We start from the raw sequence: 19,226 nt of genomic DNA, 5'->3' as shown, positions 1-19,226 counted from the left end.
CACCGGCCCTCCGGCCCCCACTCCCCCTCTCTCATATCTTCTAATTGACTAATGGCTACAATTGCAACCAACTGTTCCTATGTAAACTTAATTAAAAGATTTTTTTCTGGAAAGATTGCTGATGTTCAATCGGCTTACTAAGCAGCTTAATCTTTAAAAATCAGCAACTAAAAGCAAACAACTTTTGCACGTCTCATTGACTGGTGGCTGGCTACCCAGCGGGTATTTGGGTGCTGGCCAGCAGGGAGAAAAAGACGTCCCCATGTGGGAGCAACAGAGCAAACGATGACTCCCAGCTATTACTCCCCAGGAGAAATGCTCCTGCTCCTGTCCTCTGGGCCAGCGATGCCTATTAACTCAGTCCTTAAGGAGAAATTAGGGACCATGAAAGCTGGGATCTGGGGCAGCTCATGCTGCTCCTGCAATTTGGGGGAGCTCCAAGGGGCCCACAGCTGCCCCCACGGCCCTCGCGAGGCTTCGCCAGTTACTAACAGCTTCTCAGCGTCCATCTCCCAACGCTCCTTGAGAAACACATCAGAGGAGATGCTCCATCACATGCCTTCTCTGCTGGACCCAGGCTCTGGCTGGAACAGACCAAGCTGGGTCTGGGAATCCAAGGGCATAAAGAGAAGCTAAAGAGAAACTTGACCCTTCACCAGAGTGAAAGAGAAGACCAATGCCCCAAACCTCCTGGACGTCAAAGGGCAGGAATAATTTATGGCGGGACTCCCTGCCCAATCCAGCAGCCATCCCTCCTAGGCAGGGTGGCCAACTCCCTTTCCTGGGAATTCATGGGCAGATGCCCCTGGAATTGCACTTGCCACAGTCCATCTCCAAACTCCTCTTCCAGCCTTTCCTCGGAATTTGCAAGTTTTCAATGTTGGCCCCTTAAAGCATAATTAACCAAAAGCACCAATACATGCACCGGAAATGTTTGCTTTTGTGTAAATATTGCCAAAAAAGGGACCCCAGTCGAGGGTTACAGGCCCTGGAGAAGGCAACATGTTGAGATGCTGCGCTTTTACTGTCTTTCAAACATCAGAGGCATTCACCCGCTTTGTGCATGGATGGAGTTTTGTGCATGGACAGGGTCGCTGCTGGCATTCATACTTCTGTGATTGTGGGAGAGAAAAAAAGCAAGCATCTGTGAGAGAATGAACAGATCTCAGAGCTTGAAAATATCCTCATCTTTCTGCCTCCCCTCTGAACCCTCAAGCAACCATTGCTTTTTGTTCCAGGCCTGTTTATTTCTTACCTGGATCATTGCCAAAACTTTAACTTGTTTCTCTGTCTTCATATCCACCCTGTCACCTGGCCTGACAGCTGTCAACAAAAGGTTGCTGCCACCAATCCAATGTGAACAGGAGTCCCCAATCTGGGGCTCCAGTGAAAGGACAGACTTTATTCAGGTAAACCACTTGCAAACTGGAGAAATGCAACCTCCATAGGAAACCAACTCTGTGCTCCCAAGGTCAACGGGAGGCCCATTTATATATAGACAAAGTGCCCACCCTGGTCCCTGATTGGTCCATTTTTATGCAAATGAGGAATCCAAATCTGCACCAATTGTACTATCCTGATTGGTTGGAATCATGTGTCCTGATTGGTCATTATAGAGTCACTCTGATTGGTCAGTAAAGATGCAAATGAGGATATAGATCCAATTGGATGAGACGGGTCTTCAGCTTATTGGTTGAAATGTGATTCTGGGAACTCCTTTATCAGGTTGGGCTCAATAGACAGGAACTTAGTGCAGGACGTTTGGCGCTCAACCTTCAGCTTTTCACTGAAATGCAGTGTGTATGAGAAACTCTTAGCAATGACTGCTGGACTCTAGTTATGAATTTGGGCCCAGTTAACCACAAAGGGTCCTTCTTGGTAGATATTTTCTTTCTCTGGAATTGACACAGCCCTGTCTCTAATGTGGCAACCTGCCCCTGCCAGGATTCCTGGACCCCTGCAAGGTTCTGCATTGTCTTGAGGTATAATTCAAACTGCAAGGCATCCAGCTTTTTTCTGAGCTCATTCTTGGTCAACTTTCAGCCTCATCTCTTACAATCTCTCCTTACCGCCTATATTCCAGCCACAGTTAATTACTTCCTTGAACTTGTCTCAAGCCTTCCTCCTTTGCAAATGCTTCCCCCCTTTTACCCTCCCTTTTCTTCCAACACACACATACACACACACACACACACACACACACACACACACGCTTTTTACCTGGCTGATTCCCACTCAACTTTAAAGATTTAGTCCTCAGGATGTCTTCCCCATGCTGGATTTAGTTTCTTTTCTGAATAGGTTCTTCTATAGCACAGAGGATACACCGCTATCATTGCATTTATTACCACTAGCCCCTGTCAACTTCCCTAAGCATTACTTGTAAAGTATTTCAGCTCGGGACAGCTCAGTCTTGGAGGCGGTGATCAGAACACAGCCCATGTGTGGTGAAAGGATATGGGCTTTAGAGCTGAGGACACCTAGGTTCAAACCCTGGTTCTTCTGCATTTTTTGCTGAGTGATCTTTGGCAAATTACTTAACCTCCCTGAGTCTTAGATTCCTTCTCTGTAAAATCAGAGTAGTAATACCTACCTTACAGAATTGTTATGATTAAATTATACAATTCACATGAAAAATGTCTGCCCCTAAATCCTTAGTTACCATGTGTTTTTTCCTGGTCTTGAACTTCCATCCAGTGAGACACCTATTAAAGGCTCTCAGACTTTTTTTCCTCTCTGAGCATCTGCATCTGTAAATTGCTATTAATAACATTTACCTCACAAGATCTTGTGGAGATTAAATGATTCCAGATATGTGAAACCAATTTATTTCATTAAAACGACAGGGTGGGGCTCACACAGGAAACACTTGTATTCTTCATCATACCTTCACCTTTGACCTCAACACGTGGTCTCATTTTACTGGTTATGGATGAAATATCAGCCAGCTTCTATGTATTTTTCTGGTTGCTTTCTGATACTTAATAGTCCTGGTCACTTTCATGAGTGGGAAAAGGGAAGAAAATAATTGCTTCGTATTTAAATTGATACATTGATATTAACATAAAGAAGAACTACTTGTAACTGCTACAGTGTTCATTTCTATAACTAGTCATGTGGTCAAAACTGGTATTTTTACCTTCCTTCCCTACTGTTCATTCCATATTCCCTTTGCTTTCAGCAAACACTTCACCTCATACAGTCACTGAGAGATATCTATATTAACATATCCTACGTCCACATAATTAACAAAGGCAGATAAATTACTTTCTAAAACAGAAGAACCCAAAGTTGCGGGTCTGGGAAGCAAAAATTTCCCTAGTGGATCCACCAGGAGTAACAATGAGAGAAGCCATTCCCATTTCAACCCCTTGATTTTCAGACTCGTGAATAGGGGCTGTGGGAGAAACCGCACTATATATATGTCACTGATTTGGGACAAATGTTGGCACTCAGCTCATTTTTGTAACTGAGTTTCTAAAAGGTCATTCTACCCTTCTCTCAGGCCATTTACTGGAAGGTGATCGGGTACATTGTTAAGACCTGTGAATTCTATGCTTATGAGCCCATAACCGTAATTCATGTGCTGTTGAATGAGTTCCTTGGCCAGAAGCTATGCTTACTGAAATACTGTGACAATGGATAAAGTGCTCTGGAAGTCCATAGATGGTGGTTTTGGCAGAAGCATGTGGACAGGGAAGGAAAATCCTTGTCCAGAGTAAATATCTACCAGTGAGAAGAAGCACTGCCCCTTCCAAATGGAAGTGTTCCATTATAATCAACCTGTCACCAAGTCGCTGGCTGTTCACCCTGGGGAATGGTGCCATATTGAGGGTTCAGTGTTGGTCTCTGCTGCTGGCAGATTGGACTCTCAGCAGGACTGTAACCATACCAGTCTTTTTTTTTTTTTCTAAAGATTTTTCCTTTTTGGGGGGAAGGGGAACAGGACTTTATTGGGGAACAGTGTGTACTTCCAGGACTTTTTTCCAAGCCAAGTTGTTGTCCTTTCAATCTTAGTTGTGGAGGGTGCTGTTCAGTTTTAGGTTGTTGTCCTTTCAGTCTTAGTTGTGGAGGGCGCAGCTCAGCTCCAGGTCCAGTTGCCGTTGCTAGTTGCAGGGGGCACAGCCCACCATCCCTTGCGGGAATCGAACCGGCAACCTTGTGGTTGAGAGGATGCGCTCCAACCAACTGAGCCATCCGGGAGGCAGCTCAGCTCAATGTGCCGTGTTCAATCTTAGTTGCAGGAGGCGGAGCCCACCATCCCTTGTGGGACTCGAGGAATCGAACTGGCAACCTTGTGGTTGAGAGCCCACTGGCCCATGTGGGAATCGAACCGGCAGCCTTCGGAGTTAGGAGCACGGAGCTCAACCGCCTGAGCCACCGGGCTGGCCCTACCATACCAGTCTTGATGAGTGGGAGCCCACGTGGCTGAGCCATGCATGACTTATGTCTTTGTCACCATGTACACTTTGATCATGGCTCACGGGGCAAAGACAGGGATGACAGCAGAAAATGGTTGGGAGAGAATGTGGCATCTTGGTGTCCTGGCTGTTAAGTCCCTCCTGTGAAGAGGTTGTGCTTTGGTGAACATTCATGTAAGATGAATGTTTTCACACTTTGTGTCTGTTTAGAATGGTTCATCCACATACCTTTCCCCCAGACTTCCTTATCACCAATTTTCCAGACGTGTCCCTTCCAATACCCTGACCATCAACTCAAACCTTTAGCCACAGCACACGCCCCCTTTTGTTAGTGTATATCTGTACCTCGGGCCATCTCTCTTTCCACACAAAATGAGCAACCCTGTGTACTGCTCAAAATTGTGCACCCTGGGAAGGTTTTTCTTTACCACTATCCTTGGTCCCCTCGGAGTGGGGCAGTAGTACTTTTCACCTTCAGATAGTAGTTTGATCCCAAATCCTAAGGGTTTGCTCTGTGATCCATCTTCTGAGGCTGCCAAAGTCTCCATACAGGACCACCCACTTCAAGTACCATTGAATGTGCCAGTTTCTATGGCTCAAGGGGCAGGTAACTTTGCACAGTGGCCTATACTTATTGCAGAGCTTTCTCTTGTTCTGGATCCTACTCAAAACTGGCAGACTTCTAACTTTTCCGATGACTTAGACAAAGCAGCTTGCCTAAAGGAGGAATGTGTTATTTTCAAAATCCTAAGAGGCCCACTAAGCTCTGCACCTCTTTCTTACTGGTAGGAGAAGCTAAAGGAAGCAACCTGCTTTCACCTTAGCAGGGATATTTCGACCTGCCTCAGATCACTGGGCCCCTAGAAAATTTACCAGGATGGCAAGCTCCCGAATTTTGGTGGGATTTATTTCCCACCCTCTGGCATACAAGCGTCTTACCAAACTGTCTAGAGTACTTGCTACTTCCTGTTCACCAGGTCTGTCCACTATATCATCTGTGTAGTTGATAAACGCCCTGAGGAACGAGAGTGAAGGTGTGTTGCTGACCCTGGCAGTTGAAAGGAAGCTGCTTCTGGTGATCTTTACCAACAGGTATACAGAAAAAAAATATTTGCCAGATCAACAGCTACATACCAGGTGCCAGAGAATGTCTTTGCGCCAGTAAAGAAACCATGTCTGGAACAGAAGCTGAAATGAGACAGCCTGATAAAGTTGATGATAATCCATGGTATATGATAATCCATTATTTATGATCACCCAAGATCTGTCTGTATGCTCCACAGAACAAACAGGCACTTTGACAGGGGATGTGGTGGGAATCACCACTCGGATACTAGACTGTTCAAGCTCTGATGGTGGCACTAATCGCTGCCGTCCCTCCAGGAATGATATTGCTCTGGGCTTACCATTTTGGCAGATACAGGCCATTCCAGAGACTTCCACTGGACATTTGCCACCATCATAGCCCTCCCTCATTGCATGTGTTAGGGAACCAAGATGGAGTGGAAACGGGAGGAGCTCTTCTCATTCCTCCCTAATGATTCATGAGCAAAATGCTACTTCTCATCCCTAAAACTCTGGGCACTGCTGGTTTAGACTCCCCAAGAGAAGAACATCTCCATCAGGGGACACAAAAATGATTCTATTAAAATGGAAATAGAGACTGACACCTGGCTTTGGGTGACCAAGTAGTTGTTGCCACTAAGCAATTTAATGGAAATAAAGAGTATAACGGGGTGGGGCCGGCCCGGTGGCTCAGGCGGTTGGAGCTCCGTGCTCCTAACTCTGAAGGCTGCCGGTTCGATTCCCACATGGGCCAATGGGCTCTCAACCACAAGGTTGCCAGTTCAATTCCTCGAGTCCCGCAAGGGATGGTGGGCTGCGCCCCCTGTAACTAGCAACGGCAACTGGACCTGGAGCTGAGCTGCGCCCTCCACAACTAAGACTGAAAGGACAACAACTTGACTTGGAAAAAAGTCCTGGAAGTACACACTGTTCCCCAATAAAGTCCTGTTCCCCTTCCCCAATAAAATCTTTTTTTAAAAAAAGAGTATAATGGGGTTAGTTGGTTGCTTCTAAATGCATTCAAGAACTTAGAGAAAGAAAATTATGATCTCAGGGCTTTAAATTCCCAGCTCAAGGCCTAGGTAACGGAGCAGGCCTGTTCCATGATTGCCTTAAAAGAAACCATTATTTTCTATAGCTGTAGGGTTGAGATTTCTAAAAACCAAACTCAAAGTAGCCAGGTGGCATGTCCAGTTGTTAGGGCAGGATCCTAGAGACTTTCTATGGAAGACTGGTACCTCTGCCTCTGGCCTGGGCTTGCTAAGGGTTAGCCCGGGTTGCTGTTGCTCAGAAGGGCTGGGAGTTGCTAAGTAAAGCTTGATGTGGAGTAAGGAAACATGAGTATAGCCTGGGACCTGCTGGCATTTCTAACCATGACAACCTTCAGAGAGTAATTGCTACTGCCGTACTTCTCTGCCTTCCAAATCATTCACAAATTAATCTTTCAGCCAACTCTTATCTGGAACCATGCAGGGAAGAGGATTCTGGGAAATGCGGTTTCAGCTTACCCAAATCAACACACTACAAAGCCAGCACATGTTATTTATTAGCTGCTTGATATTCAGCAAGTTATTTAATGTCTATGAATATCTCTAAGTTTCTTTCCATATCAGGGTTTGGATATTGTCTTCTGGGATAACTTCCTGGCTTTCTGGAAGATACCCTGTTGCTGGGGATCTTTCACTTACAGGTCCCTTGATCTGGGTGGTATCTCCTCCCACTGGCCACTTGTGATGCTCTGTCAGCCTCATGGCTTCTGGCAGTCTTTCCCTAGCTGGTGTCACCCTTCCAGGCAGCCCTCTGGAGCAGTCCACATCTGGCCCTTGGAAAACACACAAACATCTGTGCTCTACTAAGCTCTGGACGTGTAGCTCACTCCCACAGTAGTTTTCAAGACTCACTCTCTGGGCCAGCAGCTCACCTTCTGATTATTTTTCAGGCTCGAGTCCCTCTGTTCCCCATGCTCCGGTCAATTCAAGTCAAGCTCTTGGAGTTTTTTCCTGCAATCCCCCTCTTAAGTGGGTTATAGCAAGAGAGAACCAACAACACCTACACGTTCCCCTTGGCTGGGAGAGGAAGAAGTGGCAACTCGCTCCAGACAGATGGTCATTACCAGCTGCCTTTCCACCTGAACCCTTAGCCCTGTCTTATACAGCCTGCAGGTGGGTAATGGAATATTGACCAGTCCTTTCACAAATCGATGGAAATAGTATCTTGATTTAGAATGTGGGGGATAATTGAGAATGGTTGATATCTATCTTTCTTTTCCTGACCTTTGGGGCCTCTGCCCAAATTTTGAGATGGGAAGAGTCCCATTTAACATACCGTTACCTAGATAAAGAGCCTAGCACGGTGCTTGACACATGGTAGACGTTCACTAATAGAAGTCATGGTGTCTTGCCAATCACCCAACGTATAGGTCAGTCCAGCCTTTGAAAATGGTAGGATTCCTCTTTCCCTAAGCCAGACTGAAGGGGAGTTTATACCCACGTCAGCTTTGAAAGGCAGTTGCCTGGTCCTCCTTATATCCGGTCTACATGTCTATCCCCATTGCGATGTTTACAGCCACCTGACTGCAGTAGTTTCTGTACCCTTGCACACACCCAGACCCATACGCAGTGACAAAACACGAGCCCAAGGAAGTCAGGACCCAGCTCAGCGGCTCCCACTGGGGGACGGGAGAAAGGAGCCCTCTCGTTCTGGAGCCCCATGTCAGCCCCAGCAGGTGGAGTGGGAATGTACAGCTGTGTGCTGGGCTTTGTGCAGCCAGCATGCCCTGGTCTGACATACAGGCTGGCATCTGTCTTGATTAGTCAGTCTCTGTACTGAACTAGGTATAGTTTTTCAGTATCAGCTTTGCTTGTGGGCATGGAGGTACTCAAACCCACAGATGCACAGAAACCCCAGCGGCATACGTGCATGCAAAAGTACATCTTTACACATGGGTGCACATGGAGTTCGTTTCTGTAGAAGGTACAGGAATTTGGAAAATATGAACTGAGCTGATCTGGGATGTAACAACATATTAGGGAAGCAGTCACCTGCTTCAAGTCTTTTTCTCGGCCTTTCTCTTTATGTCTTCATTTCTTTGGTTGTTAGAACTCATGAGTGACACTGGAATGGATTAAAGGGACACAGGCACAGCCTCAAAAAAAAAAAAAAAAATCCTAAACCCAGAAATACAACACAGAGTCATCATTTTCCAGATTGAAAGGATGTACTGAGAAAGGTTAAAAAAAAAACAATGCTAGGGCAGGGGTTGGCAAAAGTTTTCTATAGAGTCCAGCAGTAAATATTTTAGGGCTTGTAGGCAATATGGTCTCTTTGCAATGAGTCAGCTCTGCTGTCATAGCAGGAAAGTAGTCATAGACAATAATAAGCAAATGAGCAGTTACAGTCCAATAGAACTTTATTTACCGAGTCAGTGGACCAGATTTGACCTACACACCTTAGTTTGCAGACCTCCACACTAGGGTCTAAAGAACCCAGAAGCCATTAAGACTGGCTTCACCGGCCTTCCAAAGGTGAATAGGGCTTCTATTCTGTCTCCTCCAAAAAGGACAAAAATGAACTGTTTGGGATGTGGCATTGGTTTTGTTCAAATTATTTTGTGCTGTGCTTTAGTGTTTTGATGTTCTTCCGAATGAGTGAGTGCAATCCCTCCTTTTTATCTTTACTTCCCTCTTTCTGTGTGTGTATCTCTAAATGCTTTCCATTCTTCTTCATTCTGTCCCTTGTACTCACAGGGTTGGGTGATTTTAGAATGAGCCTCTTTCACAGCCATCCTTGCTAAATCCTGCCTTCTTTGCAGCCTCTTCATCTGTACTGGAGTAAAGAGGCAATGTGTAGTAAAGAGCACTATCTTGATCACCGGGCAGGACATAACACCCGCTTGCTGTGTGACTTTGAGCAAATCGCCTAACCTCTCTGAGCCTCCATTTCCTTATCTGTCAAGTAAGGGAGTTGGTTAACTGATCTCTAAAATCCTTTCTAGCTTTAAGCTTGTGATTTTAGGAAGCTGCAGTGTCAATGCTAGGCCACTGTCGGGGGCCATTAATTAGGATGTCACTCACAGACCTTAATGAAAGTGGCAGGAGGCACAGAAATTAGCCACATGATCTCCTGTAGTTGGCAACCATCCCAGCTAAGGGGGTGGGGGCACCAGCTAATTTCAGGAAATCTGATCCCATCTGATTAAGGGGAGAAAAGGGAGACTCCAGGAGCCCCGGTGCTCCAGGAAAATTAATTTGCATTCCTAAACTGCCATTGAAGTAGCTGCAAAATGCGCACACATATTGACTTAGTTGGAAATAGGACCCTAGGGAGCTACTATTGGGTGGTGGGATACTTTCCCTTCTCCACCAGACCCTTCTGTGTGGGGCTCCCCGGGCCATGTAAAGGATACCCCTCAAAGCCTACCAAATAAATATCTGAATAAGTTACGAGGAAATGGAGGCTTTGAGAGGTTAAACAAATGAATTAGCAGATTCCAGCATATGCCAAAGGAAAGAGGTCTTCTCTATAGCAGGGATGAGAGGTCCTCAGGGAGGGTCAGGAAGCCTGGACTTTGGCTGAGGCAGAGGCTGGTGGCGGGTGGCAGCCTGGGGAAGGTGGGGCTGAGGGAGGTTTTACAGCATCATCCCTACTTCTCAGGTTCATCCTCCAGCTCACAGCCCAGCAGCTTGTGGACATAGCAGATGTGGAGGTGGCTGAAGCCCTCTCTCTCTCTCCCTCCCTACTGGACAGTCTCAAGGGGTGGGGAGGGAGTGGAGAAGCCCACATCCTGGCCTCCAGAAGAGCAGGCTCTTATTGTCTGACTGCTAAAGCTGTCTCATTTGTAGCCTAAATAATTCACTCACCAATCTCTCAAGGAGCATTAGAAGAAAAACAAAACCTGGCCCAGACCTCATGCTCAGGTTCTCACTGCACGGAAGACAGGCCAGGAGCCTGGCAAGCAGTCGTAAGCTGCAGAGATGAAAGATGGCCTGCTTCAAAGGTCCATTGGGGTTGGCAACCTTCCAAAAAAAGCCTGGGGCCTGGTTTTGTACAGCCCTGAAGCTAAGAATAGATTTTACATTTTTAAAAGTTTTTTTAAAAAAACAAACAAACACCACCAAAGAAAAATACACCGGAGAGACTGTATGTGGCCTGCAAAGCCTAAAATATTTACTGTCCGGCGCTTTCTAAAAAGTTTGCCAACTCCTTAATCTACTCGCCAGCCTTGAAGGAGGTGACGCCAACCTTTGAGCTACACCTCGACCACCCCACCTCCTGACCCCATAGGTGCAGATTCAAAGTTATCAGAATTCGGATACTTACAGCCGAGTGAGAAGCTGGCATCATTGTTCACCCCACCACCAAAAATAAAACACAAACAAGAACAAGATAAGCCCTGAAGTGAGGCAAACAGTCCTGGTTCTACTGCACGGGGAGGGAGGAAGAGAAGCATGGAAGGGGCTGAGACTCAGTCGCAAGCCATTGTCTGAGGGTCAGAATTCAGCATCGTCCAGGTTGGTCTCTACTGACACCCCTCCCTTCAAGGCCCCCACCATACCCTGCAATCCTGGTGATCCCAGCTGAACCCAGCAGTCACTGAGGCTGTAATTCTCTTACTGATGAGAGACCCAAGTAACCCGTTTCTGAGTCCCTGAAACCTGTGTCAGTCTGACCGTGCCAACCCTCAACCCTGGACAGACACTCCATCCGGCCCCGCAGGGGCTCTCCTCCTGCCCTGCCTGGCCTTTGAAGGGAGAGGACTCTGAGCAGCCCTGAACCCCACCCCACCCAGGCCCTCTGTTGGAGCCAGAGCCTCTGAGGGTTACAGACTAAGGACTGGAAGAGATGGGGCAGAGTGAGCAATGGGGCTGCCAGCTCAGAGTACCCTAGTTGTTACCGGGATGAGTGACCTCTGGGCTATCATGGGGCCTGTTTGAAATGCTTTGAGCTGAGGACAGAATGGAGACCCAGTGGCCTCACATCCTGGTGTGTAGGTATTCTGGATTATTTCTGATAGGAGAACAGTGACCTCGTAAAAAGTTCCTGCTCTAGAATCTCCTGAGAAAAATGTTGCTGCTGCCCAACCGTTCTTTGCAGGTTCCTGTTCTTAAGAAAACAAACAACAACAAAAAAACAACACATGGAAGGCCCATGTTGGAATCCCACATCCAGGCTAAACGGAAAGGTCCGCAGGCTTAGAGATTTGGAGGCCCAGGTTGTGAGGCCTTCGGCAAATCACCTCACCTCTCTGGGACTCAGTTTCCTCATCTGTTCAAACAAGCAAACAAACAGAAACCTGAGGTGCTTGGATAGCAGTGATTTTAAGGTCCTGTCCATCTTATAGCCAATGAACAGCCTAAACCAAGCCATGCCTCTGAAGAAGCTTCGCTGGCAAGTTGTTTGGCTTCATCTCTGCATTCCTTCCCCAAGTCACGCCAGTCCCATCCAAAGGAGGCAGAGCCAGTTGGACAAAAGGCGAGTGTGTTTTCCTTCAACATGTTAGCAGCTTGCTGGGGATTCAGGCTGATGTGAGCGAGGGAGGTGGGTGGTGACTGTGACCACTTGTCTCTGTGCCCTGTGGTGGGGGGTAGCTGAAGAGCTGTGGGAGCCTCATCCCCAAACCGCCAGCATGCCCACAGCCCGTGGCCCAGAAGCCACAATCTGATACCACACACCTTTACCTAAATGATCTAAATTGTCTTTCGTCAACTCTCCAACTTGACAGGACATTCTTTGAGGGCAGGGGACACCTTCTTCTGTGTCTCCCAGGAAAGCCCAGCACAACACTAGGTATGTGGCTGGAAATCTGTCCATATCCACTGACCAGCTTAACTGAAATGCCCCTGGAAAGACTGCTGCTGCATTTGGCAGGGGCCGTGTGTCCAGGTACGGGAACCTCCATCCTTGCTGGCTGGTAACCAGGTACCACACTTCCATCCGTGTTTCAGTCAAGCTGTTCTGTCCAGGCTCTGACCCCAAGAGCTATCGTGTCACCTAGAGAGCAAGCGATGGCAGAAGGTTAGAGAAGGGAAGGAACACCCCCAGGAGATGCCGGTCGTGTAGAGGTCATTGCTGCCATCCCTTTCCCTCCAAAGCAGTCTGGGTGGGGAAGACGTGGCTGGGTGGCCCATGCAAACATAAATCCGGCATGCCTCAGCATGTGTACTTCGTACTAGCTACCCAAATTGCAAGCACAGACTACAAACTCAAACCTATAAAACAGTCACAACTGTCACCAGCTCCGTGTGTGTGTGTGTGTGTGTGGGGGGGGGGGGTCCTCACCCTCTTCAGTCTTGCGTTTACTCAGAATGTAAGTCTCCCTTGCCTGCCTGCACATAGAAAGCTCTCCTTTATATCCAGCCACTTTTCATTGCCGGAGCCCCTCCTGTCCGGGGTTCTCTGACAATGTTGCTCTCTTCAAAACCCCACAGGCTGCCTTTCCTTCTCCGTTTTCTGTTTGTTGGTTTGCTCGCTTCTTTGCTGTGTGTGGTGGTGGCAAGGAAAGGCAGAGTTCTGGCTTGCCCCACCAGTGTCATCACCTGTACCAATGGCGATGACAGAGCGCTGAACCGGCTAACCATGACACACATGGACTTGCTAACGAGCTTGATAACAATTTAATTATCCCTTGTTCTGTGGGGCAGGCAGCAAAGCATGCAAACAATCACCCAGGGTCACAGCATGACAATTCAATAGAGGAAGACAGGAGTGAGCTGCACAGAGCTAGCATTGGGGGAGTGCAGGGTGGGGTCTGTGGCAGGGGTGGGCGGGCAGAGTGGCTACTACAGAGTCCCCTCTGAATTATCTAGATAATTTCCTCAGTTTTCTACTCTGTTCTTATGGACCTGACATTTTCCAGAGGCAAACTCACTCCAGGCAGAAGAGGAAACCAAGGCATATGAAGCATCAGGTAATGTGAGCAGAAGGACACACCAGATTTCAAATCCAGAGGCACAAACTCCAGCCCCCAGCATCAAGACAGACCTGGGGGGACAGTCTGGAGGTGTACCCACATGGTTTGCAGACCTCACCTTGAAACACCAACATCCCCCAGAGTTCCTGCTCCCCCTTTTCCACCCAAGATGAAGGGGAAGCAGCAATGGGGGACGAAGTGTCCATCCCTGGATACCTTGGTGGTTTTGACTTTGTGTCCACTGCTGCAGCTCCAACCCGACAGGTCTGGGAGCACTTTGCACTCCTCCCCAGGCAGGCAGGGCTCCATCTGACACCACCACTTCTGCAGGACGATGGAGGCTGTGAGAGCACGAGGCAGTGAGGGCGGCGCTAAGCTCTGCGAGGACCAAGTACCACGTGCAGGGGAGGGGGTGGGGTCTGTGCAGGAAGGAGCACATTTCCACACACTCCAGGCTTTGAATCCCGCATTTCCCTGTCTTTCCCCTACTGGGCTGAGGCCTAGGGACACAACCATGTCAACCTCAATCCCACTGACCCCTACCTTTCACCAAAGACAGCTTGCGGGGGGAGGCAGGGGATGTTGTCTCTCAGGCACCCCTTGAGCTGAGCCACTGCGTCACTAGCAGAGAGGCAGAGTCTCAACATACCCCACTGGTGTATGTGAGCAAGTGTGCAAGCCTTTTGGAGGGGTCCACAGACCAGGAGAGCACCAGCAGGCAGGCGTCTGAGGACCCGCAGGCACACGCGAGTGAGAGAGAATGAGCATGGGCGGGCCGTGGACAGGGGGTGGGTATGAAGGAATGCATGGATGAGCGATGCTTATGTCCCTGTAAGGGGAGGGTAAAGGCCGGCTGAGCGCGAGAGAGGGGCCTGTGGAAGAGGCCTGAGAAGGAGTGGTGCGTGGAGAAGGCAGTATCCCCGGGAGTCGGTGTGAGGCGGTGAGTCTGATGGGAGGTGTGAGAGGATTCTGCGTGGGAAACGTGTTTGTGCACGTGTGAGACGGCGGACAGCAGGGAGGGTGTTCGCATACCAGGGGCTTTCCTTGGCTATGAAATGGGGGAGGTCACGTTTGCCCTCCTTCCCCCAGAGGTTGCCCCATCATTTGAGACTCGACATAAGAGCCCTGAGGTGGGTATGAAATTGTAACCCGAGCAGATGGTGAGGCCGAGACAGACCTTCTTATCTCGCGGAGCAGGCCCTCCCCAGCAGGTCCCGGCCTCACTCACCGTCCACGCAGGAGGGCTTGGCCCGTGTGGTGCCGGCCACCTGGCCAGAAAAGCAAGAGCACTTGACAGTCTGGGATCGCTGCTCGATGCGGTTCCGGTTACAGCAGCGATGAGAAGCTGTCACCTCGCAGGTGCCCTGCTTCACGGGGACTGACGGGGCCAGGACAAGATCAGGGGCCTAGCCCAGGCTGCAACCCTGTACCCGTCCCAGCCACCCGGGCTGTCCTGGAGCCCCTCCTCCCAGCTTCGGGAAGGAAGAAATGGCTGACATCTTCCTGCTGCTTCCGTGTTCCTGCCCTTCCTTCTTTCCCAGTGAGGCCACACTCATCACCCTTTGGCAGAGCCCCATCCTTGGGGGAAGATGGAGTCCCACGCCCACCTCCCCGGCTTCCTCCGGGTGAGGGCAAGGGCCCCAGGGCTTACAATGCACGGGGAGGATAAACCGCTTACACAGGCGTTAGCCATCCCGGAAGGAAAACCACAGAATTAGGCCAGGAGGCTAGACTTAAGCTCCCACACAAGGGCCTCTCTCCCTGCATAACACCTTCCGGCCTGAAAGGGAAGGTGAGCAATGGGTCTGCCCACACCTTCTTTGGGCTGGAACAGCCGAGGGGGCAGTTTCCTAGGTAAAGAACAGAGGAAGAGCCAGCCCCCCTAGAATCCACCTCAGAGATCTGCCTGCTGTGGAATGGGGTGGGGTGGTGTCCAGCTCTCCAGGTAGCTTGGGAAACCCCCTCCCCAGGCCCTGCCACCTCCCCCAAACCTGTGGGAGTTGGAGGCTGCAAGGAAGCCGAGGCCAGGAGAGTCCAGGCCAGGCAAAGTGCCAGTAGCCAGCTGCCCATGCTCCAGTTCCACGCGGCCCGCTCAGGCATCCTGCAGAGAGAAGGGCACACCTTGCTTGACTCCAGGCAGCAACCCCACCACTCTCAGTGCCCAGTGCCAGTGCCTCTGTGCCATGAGCTCTGGGAGGCACAGAGGTGGGTAGCGTGTACACCCTGTCCCTAGGCAGCTCTCAGCCTGGCACAAAGTCAATGTAGGAAGTAGTGAGTGCTTTCCTCACAGGAAAGGGAGCAGGAAGACTGTCCTGCTGGGCAAAACACAGAAAGCTTTTTGGAGGAGGGGTCTTGAAGGATGAACCAGACATGGTCCCACGGAGGACTGTGACAGGAGAGGGACAACAGTGCTGACGCCCATTTTTGGAGCACTTGACCCAGGCACTTAGCAAACACGATCTTGAATCCTTCATCGCTGTCCTTCAAAGTGGGATTATTTAGACCTATTTTACAGATGAGCAAACTGATACTCAAAAAGCCTGGCGATAACCTGAACAACCATCAGACAAGGACTGGCTAAATACATTGGGAAGCATCTGTACAAATGCAGTCCCGTCCAGGCAGCTGTAAAAAAAGAATGAGGAAACACTTTATGTACCGACGCATGCAATGATCTCTAACCATAGTCCACCGTTAAGGGGAAAAAAGCAAAGTGCAAGATGGTGTGCAAAAAAATGTGTAAAAGGGAGAGATTATACGTGTTGCTCAACTATGCTTAAGCTAGCTCTGGAAAATGTAAAAAAGATAATAAAAAAAGCAACCCTAATAATATTGACTGCCACCAAGAAGGGGGAACTGGTTGGCTGGGAGATAAAGGTAGAGGGAGACTTTTTTTTTGTCCCCATCGCTCTTTTACATTTTGGGTTTTGAACCATGAGAATGTCCTAGCAACTCAATTTAAACAAATTTAAATTTTGAAAGGAAGAAATGGAACCGAGGCTAATAAAGGGCAAATGACCTGCCCAAGGGCAGGCAGCATGTGGGTGGCAGAGCCCAGAGCCCAGAAGCACCACCTGCCCTATTCCCACAGCACTATCTTGCTTCTGCTGTCTTCCCCTTTCCTTCTCCTTCTCCATGCTCTGTGGTTCGGGCCTCCCCTGTCTAACCCAGAGGATGGACTAGAAACGGAGGGAATCCCAGGAAAGCAGAGGCACAGAGCATCGGAATCCCAGGAAAGCAGAGGCACAGAGCATCTGGGAGCTGCTGGGCATAGAAGGGCTGCCCCCTCCCTCTGCTGCACTGCTGGGCCCCTGGGGCATTGCTGGGCAACCTCAGGTGCCAGCACGGTGCTGGGGAACCAGAGGTCAAACCAAATGCCAGGACCTGGCTGCTCCCTTCGACAGGCTGCTGGATCTCTGTTCACTCCCTCTACTACCCCTCTTCAATTGTCTCCTCACTCACCTACCTCCTACCTGGCAACTAGGAAAGACTCTTGGGGGGTTGTAAGGGACACAGGAAGCCCATGGCCCTGCAGGGGGTGAAGAGGAGCCTGAGGGAAGGCAAGGAGGGTGGGCTGGGCACTGAAGCAGAGCCCAATTCTGAAGCTCTTCCCCAAGGTGCCAGGGCAGGGGGAAGTCTCTTCTCTGCCTTGGGACTTTGCAGGGGTCCTTGCAGACGGGGAACACGTAGGGCAGTGAAGCTGAGAAGAGTAGCTGAGGGAGTTTCTCTGGCCCAGGAGGGAAGCAGGGCTGGTGGTAGGAGGTGTCTAAGAACCAATTCTGTCGCCTCTATGGCCTCGGGTCGGAGCTGAAGGTCAGGGTAGAGTTCCTGAGCCAAATCTGACAGGAGGCTGCTCAAAGAGGCACCTGGGAAAAAGCCCTGAGGTCCTCAATCCTCTGCTTCCACCACCTCCTAGCCGCTCGCACCTGCTTCTTGGACTCGCGTGGAGAGGTGGAGAGTGCTCAACTGCCACCCTCACCCCCATTCCCACTCCAGAAGGCTAGAATGGGGGTACTCCAGAGACCCCAACCCCAACAGCTTCTCCATTTCTCCCCAACACTTCTCCCTCAGCCTCCAAAGGGAGGAGGACTGAGGCAGGTCGGATGGTGGGAGGCCCCGGTAGGCCCAGGCAGGAGGGAGAACCCTGGTCCTAGCACTGGAGTGAGAGCCCAGAGAGGACCACAGCGGGCACAGGAAGTGGTGCCTGTACCCTGGGATTGGGTATGCTTGGTGGGCAGAGAGCTTCCTACCTTTCTAGACGTACCTCCTCTCTGAGTTGGGATCTCCTTTTCCCTGTCTCCATCAGGAACCTTCAGTTTGATCACTATAAACGCAGCTTTGTCTGCTCCCAGGCAGTTCCCATCCCATTTTTCTATGAGCAGCCATACCCTCCAGCCCAACTCTCCCATCTCTCCTATGAAGCCCAAGAGCCAAAAGACCTGGGGTGCGGGGCCTTTGGGATGGGTTCTCTGGCATTCTACTCCCTCCGTCAGAGAGAGCTGGAGAAGGAAGCTTCTGGGATTTGTTCTCCCACTTTCATACTCCTGCCTCAATTCCCCAGCCTGTTCCCCCCCAACCCCAATCCAGGCTGTGGTGAGGGAGTTGGCAGCCAGCATACTAGCATGGGAGTTGAGGATGGGAACCACAAGAACCTTGAAGCTTTCCCTGCTTTCTCCCGCATCCCCTTCCCCGCCCCGCCCCCACTCCCGCGCCCACTCCGTCCTCCAAATTCCGAGCCCCACCCCTGGGACCTACCTGCTCCGCGGCGGTGCCACAGATAGACCCACCGGCCTGAAGTTCTCCTCGCCCCTGAGCTGCGACCAAGACTCCCGGCGGGAGCGCCCAGTTTGCGTGCTGTCTAGTCCGGGGCCCTGTACCCCTCACCAAGTTGCTGCGTCCCGGAGGCGTCGGCGCTCCGGCCAAGCTGGCATCACAGTCGTGCCGGGCCCCACTGTGGGCATGGGGGAGCTTCGGGCCCGCCAGGCCGCTCGGCGGAGCTCAACCGGGGTCCTTCCGAGGCTCCCGCCCGCAGGCAGACCGAGGAACGTGCAGCTGCCGCCGCCGCCTCCTTTTCGTCACGGGGGGCCGCCCCCGTCCTCCAGCCCCGCGCGGGCGCCGCCACCTCCTCCGGGACAGCGCAGGGCGCCGCGCACAGCACTCGGCCTGGCGGGCTGCGGGCGCAGCCGGGCGTAGCGGCCCCTGGCGGCCGAGGCAGGACCACAGATGAGAGGTTGCGTAAGGGTGAACATCTCCCCGGTGCAGGCTGGGTCACTCAGAGAGGTCCTCAAAACTCTCCAGGTCTTGGGGCTGCCGGGAGGTGGCGGGGACTGAGCGCGAGGAGTGATTGCGCTGACCCTCAGGGGACTTGAGCCTTGAGGATTCTAGAACGATATTAACACGGCAACCACTAACCATGTGTGGTTATTTGAACAGAAATTAAGTAAAATTTAAAAATTGAGTTTCTCATTCGCACTTACAAGTGCTCCATAGCTACATGTAGCGAGGACTACTGTATTGGGCGGAAAAAATAAAGAATATTCCCATCATTGCACAAAATTCTCTTTAATAACCCTCTTCTTAATGACATGTTAGCCCTCTGCTGTTAAAATGTTAAAATCCAGGAGGGAATAGCAAATGATCTGTACCCTAGGAGTGGTGTCCTCAGGGGTGAGAAGGACTAGGGCAGGGCAGGCAGGAGGGCTACAATATGCTGGTCCCTATGGATGAGGGATGTGAATCCCAACTTGGGAACCAAACTCTGAGACCCAGTTTCTTCATCATAAAAATTGCAGTATAATTACAATTCTATAATTCTTTACAGGGTAAGATTT

General features: G+C 50.3%; 1 protein-coding gene across 1 annotated transcript; it reads right to left on the bottom strand.

Moving 5' to 3' along the window:
• Window positions 1-6,610: 6,610 nt before the first annotated feature.
• Window positions 6,611-18,575, bottom strand: TAFA3 (TAFA chemokine like family member 3). The gene is made up of 5 exons (XM_033092242.1): window positions 18,151-18,575; window positions 15,387-15,496; window positions 14,624-14,773; window positions 13,612-13,736; window positions 6,611-12,476 (listed from the first exon to the last, which is right to left on the bottom strand). The coding sequence occupies exons 2-5, from the start codon at window positions 15,493-15,495 to the stop codon at window positions 12,465-12,467; spliced, it is 396 nt and encodes a 131-aa protein (XP_032948133.1). The 5' UTR covers window position 15,496; window positions 18,151-18,575; the 3' UTR covers window positions 6,611-12,464.
• Between the last annotated feature and the right edge of the window lie 651 nt (window positions 18,576-19,226).

Source organism: Rhinolophus ferrumequinum, chromosome 22 (assembly GCF_004115265.2).
Source record: "Rhinolophus ferrumequinum isolate MPI-CBG mRhiFer1 chromosome 22, mRhiFer1_v1.p, whole genome shotgun sequence".
Classification (NCBI taxonomy): Eukaryota; Metazoa; Chordata; class Mammalia; order Chiroptera; family Rhinolophidae; genus Rhinolophus; species Rhinolophus ferrumequinum.
This window is presented reverse-complemented; position numbering and strand designations above follow the sequence as displayed.